This window comes from Lathamus discolor, chromosome 12 (genome assembly GCF_037157495.1).
Source record: "Lathamus discolor isolate bLatDis1 chromosome 12, bLatDis1.hap1, whole genome shotgun sequence".
Classification (NCBI taxonomy): domain Eukaryota; kingdom Metazoa; phylum Chordata; class Aves; order Psittaciformes; family Psittacidae; genus Lathamus; species Lathamus discolor.
Genome location: NC_088895.1, coordinates 11880492 through 11900920, shown reverse-complemented (window position 1 = coordinate 11900920; position 20429 = coordinate 11880492). Strand labels below are relative to the sequence as shown.

General features: G+C 45.1%; 1 protein-coding gene and 1 long non-coding RNA gene across 4 annotated transcripts in view; one reads left to right on the top strand and one right to left on the bottom strand.

Moving 5' to 3' along the window:
* The first annotated feature begins 254 nt into the window (after positions 1–254).
* LOC136020870 (uncharacterized) lies at positions 255–1893 on the top strand. 2 transcript variants are annotated; one of them, XR_010615533.1, is made up of 4 exons: positions 255–747; positions 1134–1214; positions 1289–1366; positions 1517–1893. It is a non-coding gene; the product is annotated as an uncharacterized LOC136020870 (long non-coding RNA). The 2 variants fall into 2 exon arrangements; XR_010615534.1 differs by lacking the exon at positions 255–747 and adding an exon at positions 769–931.
* A 7395-nt stretch (positions 1894–9288) lies between these two features.
* SBNO1 (strawberry notch homolog 1) overlaps positions 9289–20429 on the bottom strand; it is a 34346-nt gene continuing 23205 nt past the window's right edge. For both annotated transcript variants that reach the window (XM_065692155.1, XM_065692156.1), the window contains exons 21-32: positions 19139–19274; positions 18622–18734; positions 18450–18521; positions 17897–17996; positions 17319–17393; positions 16912–17058; positions 16736–16830; positions 16438–16530; positions 15866–16003; positions 15299–15375; positions 14424–14617; positions 9289–13032 (exon numbers count right to left, since the gene is read on the bottom strand). In XM_065692155.1, the coding sequence (XP_065548227.1) occupies positions 12890–13032; positions 14424–14617; positions 15299–15375; positions 15866–16003; positions 16438–16530; positions 16736–16830; positions 16912–17058; positions 17319–17393; positions 17897–17996; positions 18450–18521; positions 18622–18734; positions 19139–19274 (1383 nt within the window). In that variant the 3' untranslated portion in view covers positions 9289–12889. The remainder of the gene's footprint in view (positions 13033–14423; positions 14618–15298; positions 15376–15865; positions 16004–16437; positions 16531–16735; positions 16831–16911; positions 17059–17318; positions 17394–17896; positions 17997–18449; positions 18522–18621; positions 18735–19138; positions 19275–20429) is intronic.

Below are 20429 nucleotides of genomic sequence, written 5' to 3'. Positions count from 1 at the left end.
CTTCGGAAAGTTTTGGCACAACTTCTCGTTTATAAACGGCTCTGCCCGAGGCACGGCCGGGGGGGGGATCGCGGACGGCGGCCCCTGCCCGAGGGGAAGGGCTGGCGCGTCCCTCAGGGTGGCCCGAGTGTCGCCGCCTTCCCGCCTTCCCCCTCACCTCAGAGCCGCCGTTCACCTCCGGTTTATTCCTCGTCTCCCCCCGCGCCCATTTGGATGGAAAATACCTGTTGATAATATTAGGGTAAAACGTTATTTTTATTTTTTTTTTTTTATCCTAGATGCCGCCAAGGAAAAAAAAAAAAATCTGATATTTATTTATTTATTTATTTCCAACCGCTGTTTCTCTCCGCTTGGAGGGTGAAGGTTAATGTAGATCGCAGCTTCGGAGGGATTAAAAAACACAATACGAATCTCGTTGGTTATCGATTCAATTTGTGCTTGCAAGCATCAATAATTCCCCCTCTTCTTCCTTCTCCTCCCCCCCCCCAAAAAAAAGCGAAAAAATGCAAATTTACAGATTAAATTATGAATCTTTCCAGCCTGCATCTGCCACCTCAGAACTCGTCCTTTTCAATGCAAAGCACTCAGGTTTGCTCCTTTTGTCAATTAACCCTCTGTAATCGTTAAATTACTCCAGATTGATTCCAATGTAACTGCTTGGGACCTGCACAACCCCTTTTGGTGCACAGCTCAACCCCAGACCCACAGGATGAGACCCAAATGTGTGATCTTCCCACTGTGAGATGGGTGAGGTACTCGGTAGTTTTATTGCACATGCTAATAGATGTCTGTGCGAGGCAATCAACTGCTCTTAATGCACTGACAGCGAACACAGGGAGCCTGATCCTGCTCCGTGGAAGTCAGGGGTAAAGCGACACGGGTTTAAGCCCGTAGGATCACTGTCATTGGGCTGCTCTGCAGAAGGAGGCAGGTAGCATCTCCATTGCAGACACACGGTGCAATTAGATGGTTTCCTCCACATAAAGGACAATTGAAGCAGGGTGGGAGAACCGAGCCAGCCTTTGACCCCCCCATCTCCTGCCCTAGCAACTGCATGAAGGAAACATCTCAAAATGATGGCTGGTACTGGATGAAATACCTGATCTTGTTCTGGTTTTGTGCTTTATCTCCAGTCCAAGTGCTATGGTGGCAAAGCCCAGTACAACAACCGCTCCACGTCCTGCCTGTTAAGCAAGGGGACCTGTCGGCTCCAGGTATGGAATTACATGGTCAGTGACAGTATTTTCACATGGGTGCTTGAGGTTTTAACTGTCATTCATCTACTAAGGATTTCACTGGTAAAACCCCCAATTCCAGCGCTGTGCGAGAAGTCTGCTTCCTTAAAGCTTCCCTTCCACATCTGTAAGTAAGTGCCTTTCTGTTGATCCCTGGGAGGCCAGTGAAGTCCTGCAGGAGAGGGCCATTATGCCCTGGGAGGGGATTTTCCACTGCCTTGTTTACAGTCACACTGAGTGAGTGCAAAATGGGAGTGTTTCAACCTCTCTGTTTAACACAGCTTTACGCCAACTCCACACAACTCTGCTCAGAGCAACACGGTGAAGAACAAGATTCCCCATGTTCTGCTTGGGTTTTATAATGACAGCTTCAAAATACACAGTGTTCCTGGAAGGGGGGATAAGGAAATGATCCTGTAAAGATGATCCTTTCTTCAGCACAAGAACCTCAATGACAACCTCACTGCCTGGCCTCAGGTGCTCTGTAAGCTTCAATTGGCTGGACTACCTGCCTGCTAGGGTGTTTTGTGGGTGCTGGGCTTGGATAAGAGGTACCTCTGTGTTCTTCCTATCTCTGTGGATTCACTTGAGTTGTTCTGAGCCAGGTGCGGCCACAAGAATAAAGCCACCATTGTGCTTGGGCCCTGGCCTGTGCTTAGTGGGGTGAGCAGAGATTTGAGCTCCCTTGGAGGCACTGCTTGCACCTTGAATGGGTTTTGTGTCACAAGCATGGCTTGCACTGCTGAGAGTTGTGTTCTGCACATGCAAACCCTGCACTGAATTTAACAGCTCTGGTCGCAGCAGTGTGCACGCTCCAGGCTGTTCAAGTCACAGGTCCGGGCTCTGCAGACCCATAGCACAGGCTTGTTTACTGACAGCAAAAGCAGCTCTTTATCACCAAGTGGCGAGGTCATAGAGCAGGAAAAGCAGCAGAGCTGTTTCATCACACATGAGCCTTCTCCACACTAAGAGATAACTTCAAAATCAATGTGTGTGCTTATGGTTTCCAGCAAGGTCAGTAAGAGGTGCCTGTCTCTTCAGCCACTTGCAGACACAGATCATGTTATTTGCCAGGTACAGAACCTCTTCTCGGATGTGTGAGATCTGCAACATCCACCCTCTTCCCCTCCTCTTTCCTTTCTGTTCCCTTTCCTCGTTCAACTTCCTCACCTCTGCGCCTCCCAAACCACTGCAAATACTCAATGTTCCCACAGAGTCTCCCATTCCCTGCTTAGCCAAAGCCCTGATGGATCTCAGCAAGGTTTTCCTTTCCCAAAAGTCGGCACAGATGGATGCCGTACTCTGGCGAGGGTGTAAGGAATACACATGCAAAGTGTGTTGGAAGGCACTGCTCTCCCCAGCAGAGCTGGGGGCCTTGGGCCATGCCTTAAGTCAAACTTGTTTGTCCCCTTTTATCTGGAAGTAAAGGAAAATGGCATCAGTGTCTGCAGAGCTGTGTGTAACCCTCCTGCAGAGTGCAGAATAGGCTTGTTCCTTATCATCTTGGATTAAATCAACAGTGAGAGGAATTAAAGGTGGCACAGCAAGACCCAGGGTTTTCCTGGCATCTTTTTGACATGTGTAAACCATTACATTTGCGCATTCATTTCAATGTAATTAATTGTTGCCAGGCTTAATGAATTGGGTGACTTGGGGATGTGCTAAATATCCTTTACCTACCACAGAGACACGTGGAGTAGCAAGGGGAATTTTGTTCCTTTTTCTAGAGGGAGGTTATATCAAATACCCCACATTTGTAGGGGTCCCAGCATCACATGTACAATAATGAGAGATGCATCTACAGGTTTCTGAGCTCCAATTTAATCTTCAGGTCTACAGACTGCCCTCTCATGCTAAAACTAAGAGATCATCCAAAATGGAAGTGAGGAGTCTCTGATAGGCCTAGGCTGAAAATGAACCTTTTTAAGTCCTGAGCGAAGGCAGCTCAGCCTCTCTGAGGAGCACAAGTGAGGGAGGTTCGTGTCAGCTCTAACAAACACCATTTCAAGAGGTACTTTGCAGAGCTGAGCACCTTTCTCACTGGGATCGTAAGGAGCCAGCCCCTCCTCATGCTTCCTTTCCTGGGCCCTGCTCCAGGGACACCTCACATGCTCCTGGGGCATTGGCACAGAGGGAAGATTGTGCATTTTATCCTTCTTGGCACTACTCGTGCTCCCTTCTTATCCCATTGCTACAGCTCCTTACATTCCTGTCTCTGCTCCCTATAACTGCTTCCTGATGAGGGTACAAGGTTTCCCCTCCTGCTCGTTTTGTTCCCTCGGTGTCCCTCCACCACCATCTTTTTGGCTGATGTTACTGCCCCAGCTCACCAACACACGTTGGAAACACTCAGTCCTGAACAGAAACACACATTCCCCAGCTCTACCCTGTTGCCTTATCTCCTCACACCTCAAACTCCCCCTGGAAGCTGTGGATTGCTCCCCCCTTCCCAGGAAACATCCCTCTGGACCCTCTGCGAGGGGGCTGCGCTACAGCGTGCAGGAGGCAGAAGCAGCAGCCATGAGCCAAGCCCCAGCGCCTGGCCCACATCAGCCTTGCAGTGATTTCAGATGGAAGTTTGGATGCTTATTCCGGATGGGCTCTCCTCTTAAATTCTCCCAGAGAAACTTTTCTCCCAGCCTAGCCCTGCTTCCCACTTTGAGATGGTTCCTCCCAGGCCAGATGCCGTATTATCTGGAGCGACTTTCCCTCCCAGCCTTGTTTTCCTCCTACTCCTGAGTCCTTTGTCTGGCTGCCAAGTGGAACAGCCCTGCCAGGCAGACAGCTGCTCAGCATTGCCGCACGGGTGCTGCCCTATGGGCTGAGGAGCCGATTCCAGGCTCATTCCATCTTTGAGGGGGACGTTCTGCCTTGGAAATGGCGTGTACCATAAGGAGGGAAAGCAAATAGCACCTGTAAAGCTGTCTGAAGAGACCGGGAACGTTTAAGAGAAAGAGGCCCAAATGCTACTCTCGGTTTACCTTCGAGATAGCGTGAGCAGCAAGCCGGCTCTCTCCTGCTCTGGCTGGAGGTCTCCCTGGAGGACCACCGAGCGTGAATGAGAAGTTTCCAAGACTTCAGCCACAAAAGCACAGGCCTGGAATCTCTCTAATGAGAGTTTTCCTCTCTGCAGTTTGCCAGGCAAGCAGGCACCAGGCACCAATATCAAAACCAGCCCAGATTCCAATGAAAACCAGCAAAGAAAATAAGAGCAGAAGGGAAACAGCTTCATTTTGCTTGTTAAGAACAGACAAATCAAGCTACTGAGTGCCCCTCGGCCAGCAGGATAGTTCTGCTGAGCATGGGGTGAAACCAGGAGCTTGGGATAAGGGGCTTCTCCTTCCTCCCTCTCACTCGCAGGGATGGATTATTGCATTATCCCCACATTGCAGGGCTGCCCTGCATCGTCTTTCCAGACAAACGAGTGCTCCACCCTGCCAGATCCCTTCAGTTTGCCTGCAAGGACTCTCCCTCTTGCCCTGCAGGCTGGACTCCTGCTTCCTCCCACTCCGGAGCCCTTGAAGGCTGTGCCAAGGAGGGCGGCCCATGCACAGTGAGCTGGCACCGCTGCGCCCAGCCCTGCCGCTGGCTCCGGGCAGGGGATACCCCACCCTTTGGCTGGGGCAGAGAATTGCTTTGATCCCAGCCCTGTCTGGGAAGGCTCCTGAGCCTGCTCTGTGTCCGGGAGCAGAGGAATGGCAGCAGAGCCGAGGAATCACAGCAGAGCTGAGTGCTGGCTCCAGTGAAGAGCTTTCCTTGACACACAGGCTCAGATGCCCTCATCAAATCGTGTCCATGCCATATGGAGTTTCATTTTGGAGGGGCACATGGGGTAAAGCCTCACAGAAAACTTTCCAAGTGCAAACCAAGTATCACCAGAGCAGCAACATACCCCTGGAACAAATAATGGAGAGACACAAACACCCCTGTCCCTCACAGCCTCGTTGCGACACCAGCTGTAAAGCCTGGTGGGAGCATCCCTAATTGGTTTGTCACTGGTCGTTTAGGCAAAGGAAGTGGAGGAGAGAGTGGAAGCGAAGCGCAGGGCTGGAAAATGGAAATGACTGTGAGGAAAGGAATGTGGAGCTTCTCACCAATGGCGTGGGTGCGGGAGAAGAGCACAGGGCAGGGAGAAGGAGGAGACGAGGGTAAATGCCAGTGACACAGCAGCACAGACTGGCAGAGAGCAGGGCAAGGCACAGGCAGCTCCTCCGTGATTTCTGGTCAGCCAATACTGACACTGCTGGGCACGGGCACGGTGCTTCCTTCCCTCACCTAGGGCAGAGGTTTCACTCTCCCAGGGGACAGGTAGATGCTCAAAGCATCAGGGCTTGAAAATGCTATTTTTGGGCAGCCAAATAATCATACTCTGCCTGAATGTCTACCTGAAGAGTGACAGCAGGAGCCTACTACCCTGTAGTACTCCTATGGACCCCGACTTCACCATCTACAAAAGCAAAGTGGGAAGACATGGAGCAGACACACTGTGGGTTTCCCCCATGGAGCCAGTGGCCAGCCAGCTGCTCTGATGGACTCTGCCTGGAGGCTCCACGTGTGCACGCAAAGTGAGGGACAATCCGGATGTGGAGGATTTCCAGCCCTGGCAGATGCTGGTCACAGGAGATAACATCCTCTGTAACTGAAACTGCAGTCTGAGGCAATGGAACACAGCACAGCTGAGGCAGAGCCAAACGCAGAGCCCCGAGGCCTGAAGCATGGTTCTCCTGCCCAAAAGGGCTTTCAGGAGGCTGGGACATGGCATCTTCCCTGGAGCACGTGGGGCTGGGGCATGAGGAAACACCAGTGTTCTGCTTGAATCCACCCTAGGTAGCAGCAAAGGGGCAGTGGGACACACATGGCTCTTGCAGCCCCGAGCTGAGGCCTGGGGGCTCCCCACAAAAGAGGCAGGAGCTGTCACCAGGAGCATTCCAATCCCGAGCTCTGCCTGCTCCCAGAGCCCAGTTCTCTGCCGTGGAGAGGGTAATGCTGGGGATGGTGTGTGGGGCACAGCCACAGGCTCAGAGCTTTGCTGTTCCATTGCTTATGTCTATGTTTTTATTCACTCCAAGGAACTTGAGGGGAGATCTTACCCAGGAGTAATTAAATCACCTGCACCCTGGTTTATCATGTAACTCCCGTCTCTCTGGCTGAGCTGATACAGATCAGTTTCATGCCCTTCAATTCATTGTATGTTTAGCAGGCGCAGTCAATTCATCCACCTTATAAATGTAGAAGGAAGGAACATATAAACCAGACATGGACTTCCAAAAGCAGCTCCTGAGCTGCCTCGCTGGCATTTTTAAGGTATATTATTTACAGATTGGACAGGAGCCAACCAAAACCTCTCTGAAGACGTCTCTCCCTTACTCACAGAACAAAGTCTAGTGCTTTATGAAAATGAATAATTAAATGCTGAGGTTTGGGCATCTCCATTTAGTGCTGAGAACTTGGCATCCTCTCTGCTCCAGATCTGGGGAAAATGAGACTGAGAGTCAATAGAAAATGATTTACAAAAATAAGATGAGATTAGTCTGTTTATCCCAAACTAACTCTGTAGATAAAGGGAAGAGATTTGCATGCTCTGCATGAACTGTGAAGCAGTTGATGCTTTCCAATCTTGATACAGTTTTTAATATAAACTCTCCTCCCTTTTTCAAGCTCATCTCAATTGGCATTTGGAGACCATCGTGGATCTGCTCTTTACCAGCAAAGCCAGCTTAATCAACTGGTCGCAGTAACCAGGATAAGTGCCAGGTATTTAAGAGGATTGAAAGATGGTTGGATTATTACAACATGACTTCTACCAGGGTGAAGGACCCTCAAATGGAGCAACAATGAGGATGTTTAATGTACGCAGAAGTCTTGCTGGAAGACATTACAGTATTAACAGTGGGGGTAAATGTTACAGCAGAAATTTACCCGAGGTAGTTGTTGATTTATTTTACATTTCTTTTACCCCAAAAAAGCCCTCAGTGCAGAACTGGTCGTGTCCCACAGTTTGTCATTGGTGAGAGTATAAATCCTTCTGAATATTGCTGCAATATTTTAGTGCTGGGCACTCAAAGTTCTGCCCCTTGGTAGGAGCAGTTGGCACACACCATCACTGTCTGCGCCTGGGGACACCCAGTGCAGTCCCACACTGGAGAACAAAGGCTTTAAGGTTGGCAAAGGGTTGTGATTCGGGCTGGCAACAAAAAGGACACACACAATTCATCTTCAATGTTACACAGCTTTGGAACTCTGGCCTGTTGGACTGTTAAAGGTAGGGGCTAAAAAAGTCCTAAAAGCCAAATCCTACTTTACAATAGAGCATATCCTTTGCGCAGAGGAAGCCTCACAGCAATAGCTGTTGCGGGGATGCAGCACAGCCCCTCCATAGCATCACTGGGAGATGCTGAGGTAGTGAACACCTGCCTCAAAGTCCAGCAGCAGTGGGACTCTATGTTAGTGACTGAAAAAGGAAACAAATGACCTGGCAAATAAGGACATTATGTGCCTGCAGTGAACCTGGCACATTCCTGGTCATCCTCTCCAAATCAGGAAGCAGATACATGAACATGTATGTATGGAATCAGGAATGCCAGTAGAAATGTCTCTTTACCCTTCCCAGTGCAAATAAAGTACAGAACTACTCTCCCATAGGTGACCTGTCTCTAATATTAAAGTTATGCCCTAAGTTCAAGAACACAAACCACATTTAGATGTTGCAAATTAAAATTGAACAGAGGTTGATGCAGGTGTTTAAGCACCCCAGGACTGTTATAAACAAGGACATTGCTTAAATAAAAATCTTTAAGTGACTCTGTATATGAGATTTGGCTTCAGCTTAAACCTGTCCAGTTCCTGTTCTCGAATCTTACACCTGCCTCAAGCTTCAGTTGCTCATCTGGACCCACTGAGAAACAGCAAAGTACATCAAGTAAATTCTTGCTTTTTATTTAGCACTCTTTAGCATAAGCTTTTAGGGACAATCTGCCCTCAGCTGTAAGATCTGTGGCTAAGAAACTCCAGCATTTCCAGTCTTTCCTTCCCTCCATGTCAAAAAGAATTGGTGCTTTCCAAGCTCATTTCCAAGCAGATGAGGCCAACACTGCCCGCAGTGGGGTGTCCACCCTTGAGGTCTCCCAAACCTTGTTCCACACTCGGGCATGGTTGTGGTACTTTACTCCTTCTGCCAACCCCATCCATCTCTGCCATGAGAGCCCATGACAGGGAACCCCCCATGGCACTGACAGAACACCTCCGTTGCTCTCCACATTCATGGCTCAAGTTTGCACTGACCACAGCAGCTACCAGAAGCATTGGGTGCCGTTTGCAGCTGGGCACTTCTTGAGGTGACTCTCCCATCAATGGACTTCACCAACCACTTAATTCAGGGAATAACTGTATGGACACAGACCTTCCCAGAGAGAGGGGAAGGGCAAAACCTGCGTGACAACGGCAGGAAGCTTAGGGACTAAGGCAGGCAGTGCAAGGGATTCCTCATTAGTCTCTAACTCCAATACAAATACGTATGTTTATATCGGACAATTCAGAATACGCTCTGTTTCTTCAAGAGTAAGAAAGTTGCATTGCTGCCATTTTGCACATTTGGACCTTCTCAACAGCATACACATCCTCCCTACTCTTGAATCACCACCTTTCCAGGGGGCTTTCCGGTGGGAGTTAATGTTTAATATGGATGTAGCAATCATACTTTTAAATGTTAGGAGAGTGGGCAGGTCCTGTTGTTGGTGCATTTAGTCCTAGAACTTGTACAGTAGGGGCTCACTGAACACACCACTGGAGATACTAAGTGAGAGAAATAGGATTAAAGCTCGGTATCTGAAAAGACTAAAGAAAAAATGACATGTTTCTAATACAGGCACAGGAAGTGGATGCTCCGGTCACTGAAGGACATCAGGAATCCATTTCTCTCAAGAAAATGCATTATACACTAAAAATACATCCTAAACCCACACTGCATCAAAGGGTGACGGGAGACAGACAACTGAGAGTTGGGGAAAAAATGATGACAACGCGTAACATCCACAATGCACGCACACAGCCCTCAGAAGGTTTATATATGCTCTATATATATTTCCAAGTACACACAAAGCGCCTGTTTGGCAGGTTGAGAAAATAGGAATACATCTTGGGAAGGTCATGAAGGAAAAACAAACACAAAAGGAAACCAAGAGTTATTTACATTCAATAATTCAGTAGCCTTTAACATCTCTATATACATACATACTCTCCCGATATATGTACAGACTGCGACGGGATCTGAATGAAGTTATTCCAAACGCAACAGAAAGATACAACCCCCCCCCCTTGGTAATTCACTTGACAAATGTTTACAGGTTGCAGAGCTTTTCTTCATTTACAAAGGAAATACCACAAGCCAACAACTCCAAGTCCTTACAAGAGGTATGATCCCAATGGACTGCACAGAGATGGGGAAAACTTGCTGCGCAGAGAGCGGTTTAATGGGCTGTAATTGCAGTTACTGTGCCAGACACAGCTCAGGTATGAAATGATTTAACAAGTCAAAGTTTAGCTGCTGTCAAGGGACAGCTTCAAAGAGAAATCCAAATTTTATCCCTTCAGTTCCCAAGTTAACTTCAATCTGCACCTTCCCCTCCTACAGCACGGTTCCAAAACTCAACGCAGTACAGAAATTACTACTGGTTTACATTTAGCTTTGCCCCCGTTAGGACACATCTACCCTTTGTAAGTTTGAAATCCATTTCAGGTGGTGATTTGTACAAAGCAGATCAATGCCCCACAAGAAGGAAGAAGAGAGACCATAATTTGCATGATGTGACAGTCAAGTCTCTCCTCTTTCCTCCGAGGATGTTTGTCTTCTGAGCAATGCTGCAGGATACTGCAGAGCTGCTCCTTATCCCATCCCCAGTGCTATTTATATCCCTTTTCTCCCCCAAGCTTTATCAGAGCTCACACAAGGAACAAACGACTACCCAGAAACCACACCCCAACCACCGAGCAGGAATTTTCAAGAGGAAAAATGTTTCTGTAGCTTAGAGGCTCTTTTCTGTTTGATGTTAACCTTAAAGTTGTTAGAACACTCCAGAGCTGTGGGTGCAGCTGTGTTAGTAACTGAATGACAAAGCCAAGGCATGGATGGTGGCAAGTAGCAGAAAGCAGGCAAAGGAGAGAGCAAGTAAGGGAACAGAGCTCTGGAATGGGAATAGTTCTTATGGATCCTCTTAAGTGCTGTTGGGTTTTTCCTTCCAGGGGACACTAGTCCATGGGGTTTTAAGTGGGTGTGAACAAAGAGCATGTGCTATCAGCACCCAGAGGAGTGTGGCTTGGTTATCCATACAGGATATTCCACTCACTGTTTGCTCATCCCAACAACCAAAGTTAGTACAACAGGCTGGAAGAGCACTGAGGAACTGAAGCGTATTTAAACAATGACTTACTTAAAACCAGGAAAACACTGTTTGTGAACCTACTTCTAGAACCATCTCACTGAGGCTTAAGACCTAAATGTTACATTACCATCTCAGATGGGGAAAGTTTCTACACCAAATAGTAATAATTAAAGAGAGACAGCAAAGCACACACAGAGCTCACCATTACTAGCACTCTGGTTCACTCTGTGCTGCAACAGCAATCTGTCAACATCCCACCACTCTTCCTGGACTGGATGCCAAATAAACCCAGTGGGGAGTATGAAACCCATGAGTGTCCTCCCCCATGCCCTCTCTGTGGTCTGGGTTTTCCAGGGCACAGTCGGCTCCTACTGGCCTTACACAGCACTCAGGCAAGCTTCCCCCTCCCTACTCCAAGATTAAAACCCTTCCCAACACCTACTGCCTGCAGTACAAGCACTGTACAGAGGTGGAGCAGATGCTGCAGCAACAAGGAGCATGCTGATTTATTCTAGATCTGTATTTAGTGAGCAGCATGTGCTGGGATTCATCCCCTCCAGCACTCCAGGCTGGAAGCTGAGATAAACAGGCAGACCCTCTGTAACAGCACCCTTTGGTGCCAGCCCAGGCAGCATGAACAGAACCTCAAGTGCAGTAATTCACATAAAGGACTCACTTCAGCCTGAAGCTGTGGAACTTCTGGCTCCCTTATTCCCTCTTCACGACCCTTGGATCTGGCTCACCCTTACACAAGGGACATACCCTACCTCTGTGGCAGATGTGCTGCTCTGTCAAGTGAGCCTCACTTAGAGCATGCATCCAGGTTTAAGCAGAGTTGACTTCTTGCCTCATTAATGAGTTCAGCTGAGACATTAGGGCTGCGAGACAGAAGCCTGGTTCAAGCAGACTGGAACATGCCAAGTCCTGTCAAATTCCAATTGTACAGACTTGTTAGTTCTTTTTGGAATACAGCGATTGCCTAAACAAGACTCCACTTCTTGTTAGTACAATAACTTTTATTTGACATCTACAAGATCATTATCTTGTAGGGGTTTTTTTTTTTGGACAGGTTTATACAATCTCAATTTTTCAATAGTGCAACCTGTGCAAGCAAGAAATGACAAACATTGTCCTTCACTTTCTTATAAACATCTACTATTATAGGCAAAACAAAACTTACCCATATTATAGATAAGTGACTATTCACATTTGTACATTACAATTTCTTTTAAACAGCTCCAGATAAACTCTACAATGTCTTACAACATATTAAACAGTATTCAAGTTACTGGGTAACAGAAACAGCACATACAGCGGAACCCTCAAGTGTTTCCCATTCTCTAATTTACAGCTCAAGTAGGTTTCATCTTACAAGTGACAAATTAAATTACGTTAATGAAGTAAAAAAGAGAAGATTGTGTGCGAGATGGAAGTGAATTTGCACTTCAGTTTCTGTAACCACCTCGGAGTCAGGAAATGCTTCAATTGAAGGAAAAGAGGCATCCAGCCGCCTTTGCAGTACACAGTAGGAATACCATTAATACATTAAAAAGGAACTAAGTTTAATTTAAGATGTTTTATCACAAAAAAGAACATGTTGTAGACTCAAATATATAACCCCCAGGAGAGAACCAGAAAAAATGCCACACCTGGGTAGAAACACTATAAAAATGCAATAACCAATGCTGTACAACTAAGATTGTGTTTCTCTCCGAATTGCTGTCTTGTGTGTTCATCCTGTCCATGCCCGTTTCCAAAGACATGCACTGTCAAACAGAAACTGGGAAGGAACCTGAATGCATGATGTGCAACCTCTAGGTTTCATGCTTTTAGAAACTTATAAATTGAAGAGAAAAAACCCAATATATATTTTCTATATATATACTCAATACATGCATTCAAGGATATCTCCCACAGCAATGGCATTGATGCACTGCGTTAAACCCTGAGCACTGTATGACAAAAATAAAGCCTGCTTGGGGATTTTCAAGCATTTTCAAACAAATTGTGGTTTTGTAGCTTAAAAGGCCAAAAGTAAAAGCAAACAGGAAGCACTACAGAGAGCATAAGGAAAGACAGATGCACCACCATAAACAACTGCTGGCTTTCAGTTCTACCAACCTTTTAAGATCTCTTTATTCCCAAAGTATTTGAGAGCACACAACTGAACTGAAAAAGTTATATTTCTTTGGAATCTGTCCCTGATTTTTATGCAAGTGATATGCTTTTACAGCCTTTTCCTCAAAACACCAAAGTCAACACCTGTAGTTTGTCCTCTTATGCATTGTTGAAATTGGTGATGCTCTGCGGGTGATGCTGCTGCCAGATCTGCTGCTGTTGTACTGCAAGCTGCTGCGACTGGTCTGATGTTGACAGGAGGTTTACAAGGGGTGATACACAATTTGCAGGAATGATCAAACCTGGAAACAGCAACAGATCAAGTGTTTTGTGAGCATGCAAACAGTTTGTTCATTAAAACCTCAGGCTGATGATTCCACCACTTCATTTGTGCAACAGTCACCAGCGAGTTTCCAACGTCTGATGAAGCACACCTACAAGTTCTGCTCCTCAATAATTACCTTCAGAAGTCACTCAATCCTTCAGGTCACAAAGCATAGAAAGAAGGTGCCATTTTGCCCCTGAAGACAGTTTCCTCTTACATCACTCACTGCCACATAAAATGACAAGTCAGCTCTTTTTGCTTTCCTGTCTCTCAGGAGTTCTACCACCATGAACATTTAAATATGAACTACCTAGTTTCAACATAGAATCATAATGGTTAGGGTTGGAAAGGACCTTAAGATCATCCAGTTGCAACCCCCCTGCCATGGGCAGGGACACCTCCCACTAAACCATGGCACCCAAGGCTCTGTCCACCCTGGCCTTGAACACTGCCAGGGATGGAGCACTCACAACTTCCCCGGGCAACCCATTCCAGTGCCTCACCACCCTAACAGGAAAGAATTTCCTCCTTATATCCAATCTAAACTCCCCCTGTTTAAGTTTTAATCCGTTACCCCTTGTCCTGTCACTGCAGTCCCTAATGAAGAGTCCCTCCCCAGCATCCCTATAGGCCCCCTTCAGGTACTGGAAGGCTGCTCTGAGGTCTCCACGCAGCCTTCTCTTCTCCAGGCTGAAGAGCCCCAATTTTCTCAGCCTGTCTTCATACAGGAGGTGCTCCAGTCCCTGATCATCCTTGTGGCCTCCTCTGGACTTAGGAAACTGTTGGAGTAGGAGCTGCCATGATGCTGCACATCCACTTAAGTCCACATTTAAGCAAATAGAGTATTTCAGCCTCTGAGGTACCTGCTGTGAGGGCTTCACTAAGAGGTGAAGCAATGAGACAAGGCAGAATAATCCTGAAGTCACCCTAAACTATTCATTAAATGTGACGTTCAGTAGCTCAAACCACAAGAAAAAAACCCAACATTTTAAGGGCTTACTGTTCGTTGCCAGGAAGGGGGGGGAGGGAAGTGGAGCCCTCATGGTTTCAAAGGTAGCATGGCTGGAACACTCTAAATATGACATTTTTGTTCCTAGTAAATCAGAACTGGGAGAGTAAGTGTTCCAAAGGGGAGGAAAAGCACCCAAACAACTTCCTCCTTCTTTAAGCTGACTGAAAACCGTGTTTATACTACAAACATACATATCAACAGCTGCGCTTCTCCCCCTCCCCAACATACTGAGGTGCCTTCTCCTCTCACAAGCATATTTATAAGCGTCTCCTACTTGACTCTCAACATGGAGCAACTTGTAAGTTACAACTACTTTCTATTCCCAGATGGATACAAAGAGCAGGTGAGCCACTTACCTACAATCCTCTGCCCATCTTCTGTTCTTAGACGAACGATTTGCATTTTCACGTTGGTACCACTCACAGAGGCTAGAACGCCTTCTACTTTTGTCCAGACACTCAATACTGAACCACACAGGACGTAGTAAGTCCGACAGCGGAGTCCCACTTCACAAACTAATCCCAAGCCTGCCTTCTTACAATTGCCTCTCCTACAGTAGAGAGAGGAAAATAACCTTTCAAAAGAATTCTGCAAACAGAAACCATCCAATTCACTTCAAAATGATGCTTCAAGTCACTTAACGTGTATTCAGAGTTGAGCAAAGACTGAAAGTTCACAATGAGGGAAGGGTACTTTATCTACAGCATGCCTCTAATGGTAAAGCTCTGAGAATCTGAGACCACACCTTCAAAGTGTCCAGGCAAGTGCTATGAAACTAATGTTTGATCAGTACATTTCAGAAACTCCAATACTAACCTGAAACTTCTACCCGTTACACACTGTTCCTTAGGAATTAAGGCATCAGCTGCTGAGTGAATTCAGACACAGGAGAGGTAGCACAAGAGCAGCTGTTTCTGACACATAGCTCATATCTATGGGAAGTATAAATATTTCCTCCCCCAGATAACATCTGAACTATCCTACCACAATAATACTTACAGCACAAGCCAATTTCATTATACTTCTATTAGAATGCTAATGTATAAATCACACTCATCTAATATATATATTAGGACCCTAAGGGCAAGTGCAAAGCTTTATGTTCCACTCAAAGGTGGAGTCACTTGACTGGTCATAGGACAAGAAACACAAAACATTTCACATGAGTAATAGAAGGACAGAGGTAGTTTAGGTGAACAGTTTAAGTATTTGTGTGCATACAAATACTAACCAATAAGCATGAGTGCAGGTATCTGCAGAAGAGTTGTACTGCTCCAACCAGTGTGGCAGAGCATCTTCAGAAGGTACCTGGAAAAGTCATTCAAAGGGGGAATCACAATGAAGTAAAACACATCAAAACTCAGACAAAACAAAAACCACACACATAAAACTGTGTAAGTGTTAAGGTGTCTTTGCCACCTCTAATAATGCATTAGAGTACTTAAAACATCAGGTGAAGATTCAGATTCATTGCTTAGAATACACCGTACATAGCTGCTTATTTAGGAGCATGTTTGTACAGCTTACATAGAAGTAAGGCTTTTCCCCTTACTAGACCCTAACCCCCCCCCCTCATTTTCCATTACTACACCACACATTATTTATATCCAGAATGCTTTGGATGTAGGAATGCAGCAACTACATAAATCTGCTTAAAAAGACCCATTTACAAGCTCCGCTCTGGAAAAATAAGCCCAGTTTTTGACTTGCCAGAAGGATACATAAAAACCAGAAAAAGAAAGTCCTTATATTTCTTTTCAACCTTTAAGTTTAAAACCAACATAACTTTAATGGTTACCTTCTTATATTTCTTTTTCAGGTCTGCACATGTTTCTAGTTTGAGTTGTTTCCCAGTATTTGGTCTGTATACTAAAAAAAGCTTCTTTTTAGGATTCACTTCTTTTACTAGAATAGCAGTTTTCTTGTTATTTCTTATCTGGAAAGAAAAAAACCAACAACTTTAACACGCTGACAGTATCTGCCTTAAGTGATTCTATATTGTGCTCTTCAGAGTAATAGCACATGTGTCCATGCTCAGTAAGACAACCAGTAATAATAAGGACACCTTTAGAAGACAATACCACTAAATCTACATTAGCCTCACAACTCTTCCTTGCAGTGAAAGCATCTGGTTTCTTTATGCAGGTTTAAGTAAGCTATTAATTTGGGCTCACATTCCCATCAGGAAACACCCTGAGCAGCTAAAAAGGAAAACTTAACAATGAGTGCTGGAAACAAACTTAACATGAATTCTAATGTAACACTGAAAGCATTCTGCAGAGCTGAGCAATAATTAAGTCTGAAGACACAGTGTATTGGGTTAGCCCCCAGACACCTCTAAACATAATCCAAGAGACGGAAGAATCTTACCTGTAGTGATAAATAAAATCCATCATCTGGACCTGTCTGTTCTGCCCAGATCTTAGTTGCTTCATCCCAAGACATTCCTCTCTCCACACTGATCTATAGAAGAAAGCCATGCAGGGGGATTTGAATAGGAACAGACTTTGAAACAGTCATAGACACAGGAACTAGAGAACTATAGAACCAAATATTGCCCAGTGAAAGGCCAGGAACCTCCCCCTCTTAGCCAATTACCATGTTTTAAAAACCCTATTGGCAAGCAAATGTTATTAGTTCCTACAAAGACGACACAGATTTAACTTACTGTGTATAGTTCTACATGTCCAGAGGTAGAATATCCGGGAGTTAAAAACTTCTTAACATCTGCCTTTCTCACTTTCTCATCCCCAGAGCCCAAATCTTAAAAGGAGAGGACAGAGTTATTCCGTTTCTCTGCTCTTCCTCAAGTACAGAAGAGTACTGATAAACTGATTTACTCACCCAAGATGCCCATGTCGTATCTTCCATTCTTTTTAGCATTTTGAATAACTGCACTTAACGTGTCAGAAAAGTACTGGAATAAAGCATTCTGCTGATGGACTTCCATGCCAAGAATTCTGTTCAGAAACTTGCCTATATTGTTATAATCTTAAAAAAAAAAAAGAATAAGAAATACACATATTAGTCAACAGATATCAAGTTTGCTGACAACAAGCTCTCCATCAGTATTCAAAGCCTTAAAAAGAGGAATTAAATCCATTTGTTCAGAAAGGAGAAAAACCTTCTGAAGTTGTCCCAAAAAGTCACTTTTCAGATGGTTACAACTTCAGTTCTATTGCTGGGAACCCACTGTTGTGATACACGATATTCTTAGCAGCACTCCAAAGATCCATTAAACACACAAATACCTTTATCAAGCGTTAGTATCCCAGATCTGTCTTCTACATTTATCAAGCCTACGCCAATCAATCCCTGACGGACATCTAGGAAGAGAAACATGTTAAATCACAGCTGCTTTGCCATCTAAGAGTACAGAAGTGAAGGGGCAGCTTGGTTAGCAATCTTGTTTCAGGATCTAAGTCCAAAACTTCTGACACCCCTCAAAACCATTACATGCAATTTCTACCCAATACACCAATAAGCAAGACAGAGCTCTTCTTCTGCCCTTCCAGAAAGCACAGGCAGGGAAAAGTACTAATGGCCCTGTACATGAGGCCACAGAACAAGATACTGCAACAGATATGGGAAAGTGAAGAAAGTGAAGCTAACAAACTGCCTTTAATACTCTGGCCAAACAGATACAGAATATGCCTTACACCGAGAGCTCATATATCTTGTTTCATACATGACTTCAATATTCAAACAACACATACAGGAATAACATCCAGTGAGAGCCTACCTGGGGCCAGCTGATCTCTAGAATGATTTGCATTTCTGCATACTGGAGATCAAAAGGGAGCAATTACACCCAGTTAATTATAGTTACCTTTGAAGAAGTCTCCAGGAAAATCAGGAGGAGGTGAGACCATTGGCGAGTCCAAGTTCACAATGGATTTCATAACAATCTCTAAAGCATTTCTGCCATACTGCATAAGAAAAAGAAAGTTGCTCTAACAATCTGACCCAGGGTTTGTGCCTCAGCCCCAAGCACGCACGGTTTAACAAGTAATTGTAATTCACAATGTTGCTTTCACTGCAGCAGCAAAGGAACTGGTTATTATAGCTCCCCAGTTTTAAACTCCACTCTATGAACAGCCCAATCTTCATTTGTAATTAGAACTGCTTCGAGTTGTGACTGAAAGGACAGACCATTAGACCTGGATTGTTAATACAGAAATGTACACACATTTGTGTTCCATTCCTCTGCAAACAGAACTAAGAATGCTTACTGCTATGCCAGAAAGAGGCCTCCTATCAAGAAAGTAATACAGTTAAAGTAAAACACTTCACAGGAGATGAAAGGAATCCCTCCTCAACAGGTCATTTGTCATGTGTGGAATAACACAGCATGAACTTTCAGACTGAGGAACCACCATCACCTTGTTGTCAAAATTGAATCTGCTGAGGTCTCGAGTTTCTGTAGCCCGTCTGTCCCCATGGGTGAGGGCTCCCTGTAAAGACACATCTTTGTTATTAAATCAAGCGTTAAGAAAAGGAAACCCAAGTTCTCTTTTCTCTAATGAAGGATCAGATTTCCTGAAACAGTCTTACCAAACTCTCCAGTCTTTTTGCAACGATAGATGCAAATCTCTGCTCTCCTGCCAACTCAGAAATGAGGAACACGTACTCTGGTGCAGTCACTTGGTTGGATCGGTGAGTTCTTCCTGGATAATTAAGTAGAAGCACACACATTGGAGAAATTCCACTTCACTACATATTTCTAATAAACTATGAATTGCGAGGGGCAAAGAAAAAAGCCAGACCTTAATCCCACTGAAAGTCAGTTTCTGCTGTAAAACAGCCAACAGCAGGTTGTACAGAAACACTCTACAGTTGTATCGGCTTTCATAAAGACAGTGATACCTAACAAAACCCTGAGCTGCAGTGTAAGTCTGTTTGCTAAGTTTCTTTCCAAGCTTTCAAGACTATCAGCTACGACTGTAAAGCCGATTCTGTTCATGGGTAAAGGAGACTGGAAGGGTCCTTAAGTCAATCTTATTTTCTACGATTTCGCAGTGAATTCAGCCACTGAGTTTGCCAGGGAAAGGAGACAAAAAAGGTTATTTACCAAACTGCTGTATGGCCCTATCCGCGCTCCATGGCAATTCCAGAGTCATGTGAACCCTCCGTCTCTGATTCTTAGCTCTGCGGTCTGCTTGCAACGATATACCAGAGCTGGCAGCCTCTGAGATGATGGCGATGTTCTTTTATCAAGAAAGGAGTTGTTAGTTAGCAATAAATGCAAAAATCAAGCTTCAGTTTTCAATGTCTAAAATATGTTAATTGTAAAATCACTACTAACATGGGTCTGGAATGGTTTCACTGTTATTCAAACTTCCTATTGCAAGAACGGGGAGGAGAGAAGTCTGATTCCCCTTATCAGTTCAAAATGCTAACAAATTTGAGTGAAAGGAGTGGTTTTCACTTTACTTTTCAGCAACACCTTTCTGTGCAAACGAAGAAAGGCCGCATGCTGCAGTCCTGCCATTCCAAAGGGCAAGTCCCTCTGATGCTGGCTTGCACTTCAGAAAGAAAAGGGGAGGGACACGGGGAGCTGTGCTGCGAAAGCAAGCAACAGACAACACAAAAATGTCGCTGCTGACACTATAAAGAAAGAGGATATGGCCATTCTAGTACCTGAACACATTTGCCCTAGAAGAATGTGCAGGTTTGGACTGTGCACAAGTCACAGAACGTGAGTATTCACTCTAAAGCGTAAGAACAGCCCATACCATGCAACAGCTACATTTACTTGATTTGCCCTCTTGTGGTAGCATATCCCAAATGAAGCACAGGAAAGGTTCGTGGCTTTCCCCCCTCCCGATCCTTCACTTCTACCATTATTCCAGTCAGTGTTTTCTTTCAGAGTGCAATGCAAAGACAAAAGCTGTCCCTCTTCCCAGCATTACTTCTCAATCCTTGTTAAATTAAGCAACCTCCATGTCTGCCCCCAGCCCCTCACTGAAGGCTCTCGTATCAAGTCAATCAGTGGTTTTCCCCACTTCTCAATTTCATTATTTCCTCCTGAAAGCAGAGGTACGCAGTACTCCAGGTAAAGGAATCACAAAAATGTGGAGGGTTTATCTGCTTCTTAAACATAGGCTGTTTAACAAGACCAGCTTAAAGCTTTCAGTTTGGTACATGTGTACACACCCCAAGCACAGGCTTTTGTGGCCACCCAAGCTATAGCCTGGCCTTTAAAGCATGCTGCAGCCACGTATTAGCGCTACTCGATGTACTGATTGAAAAACAAAATACACAACAGTGAACAGAAAATGCTTTCTAGTACTTAAGGGTACCAGAAGAAAAATCACTGTGGGATAATGGTGGAACCAAAACTTGAATAACTTAATCAGTGT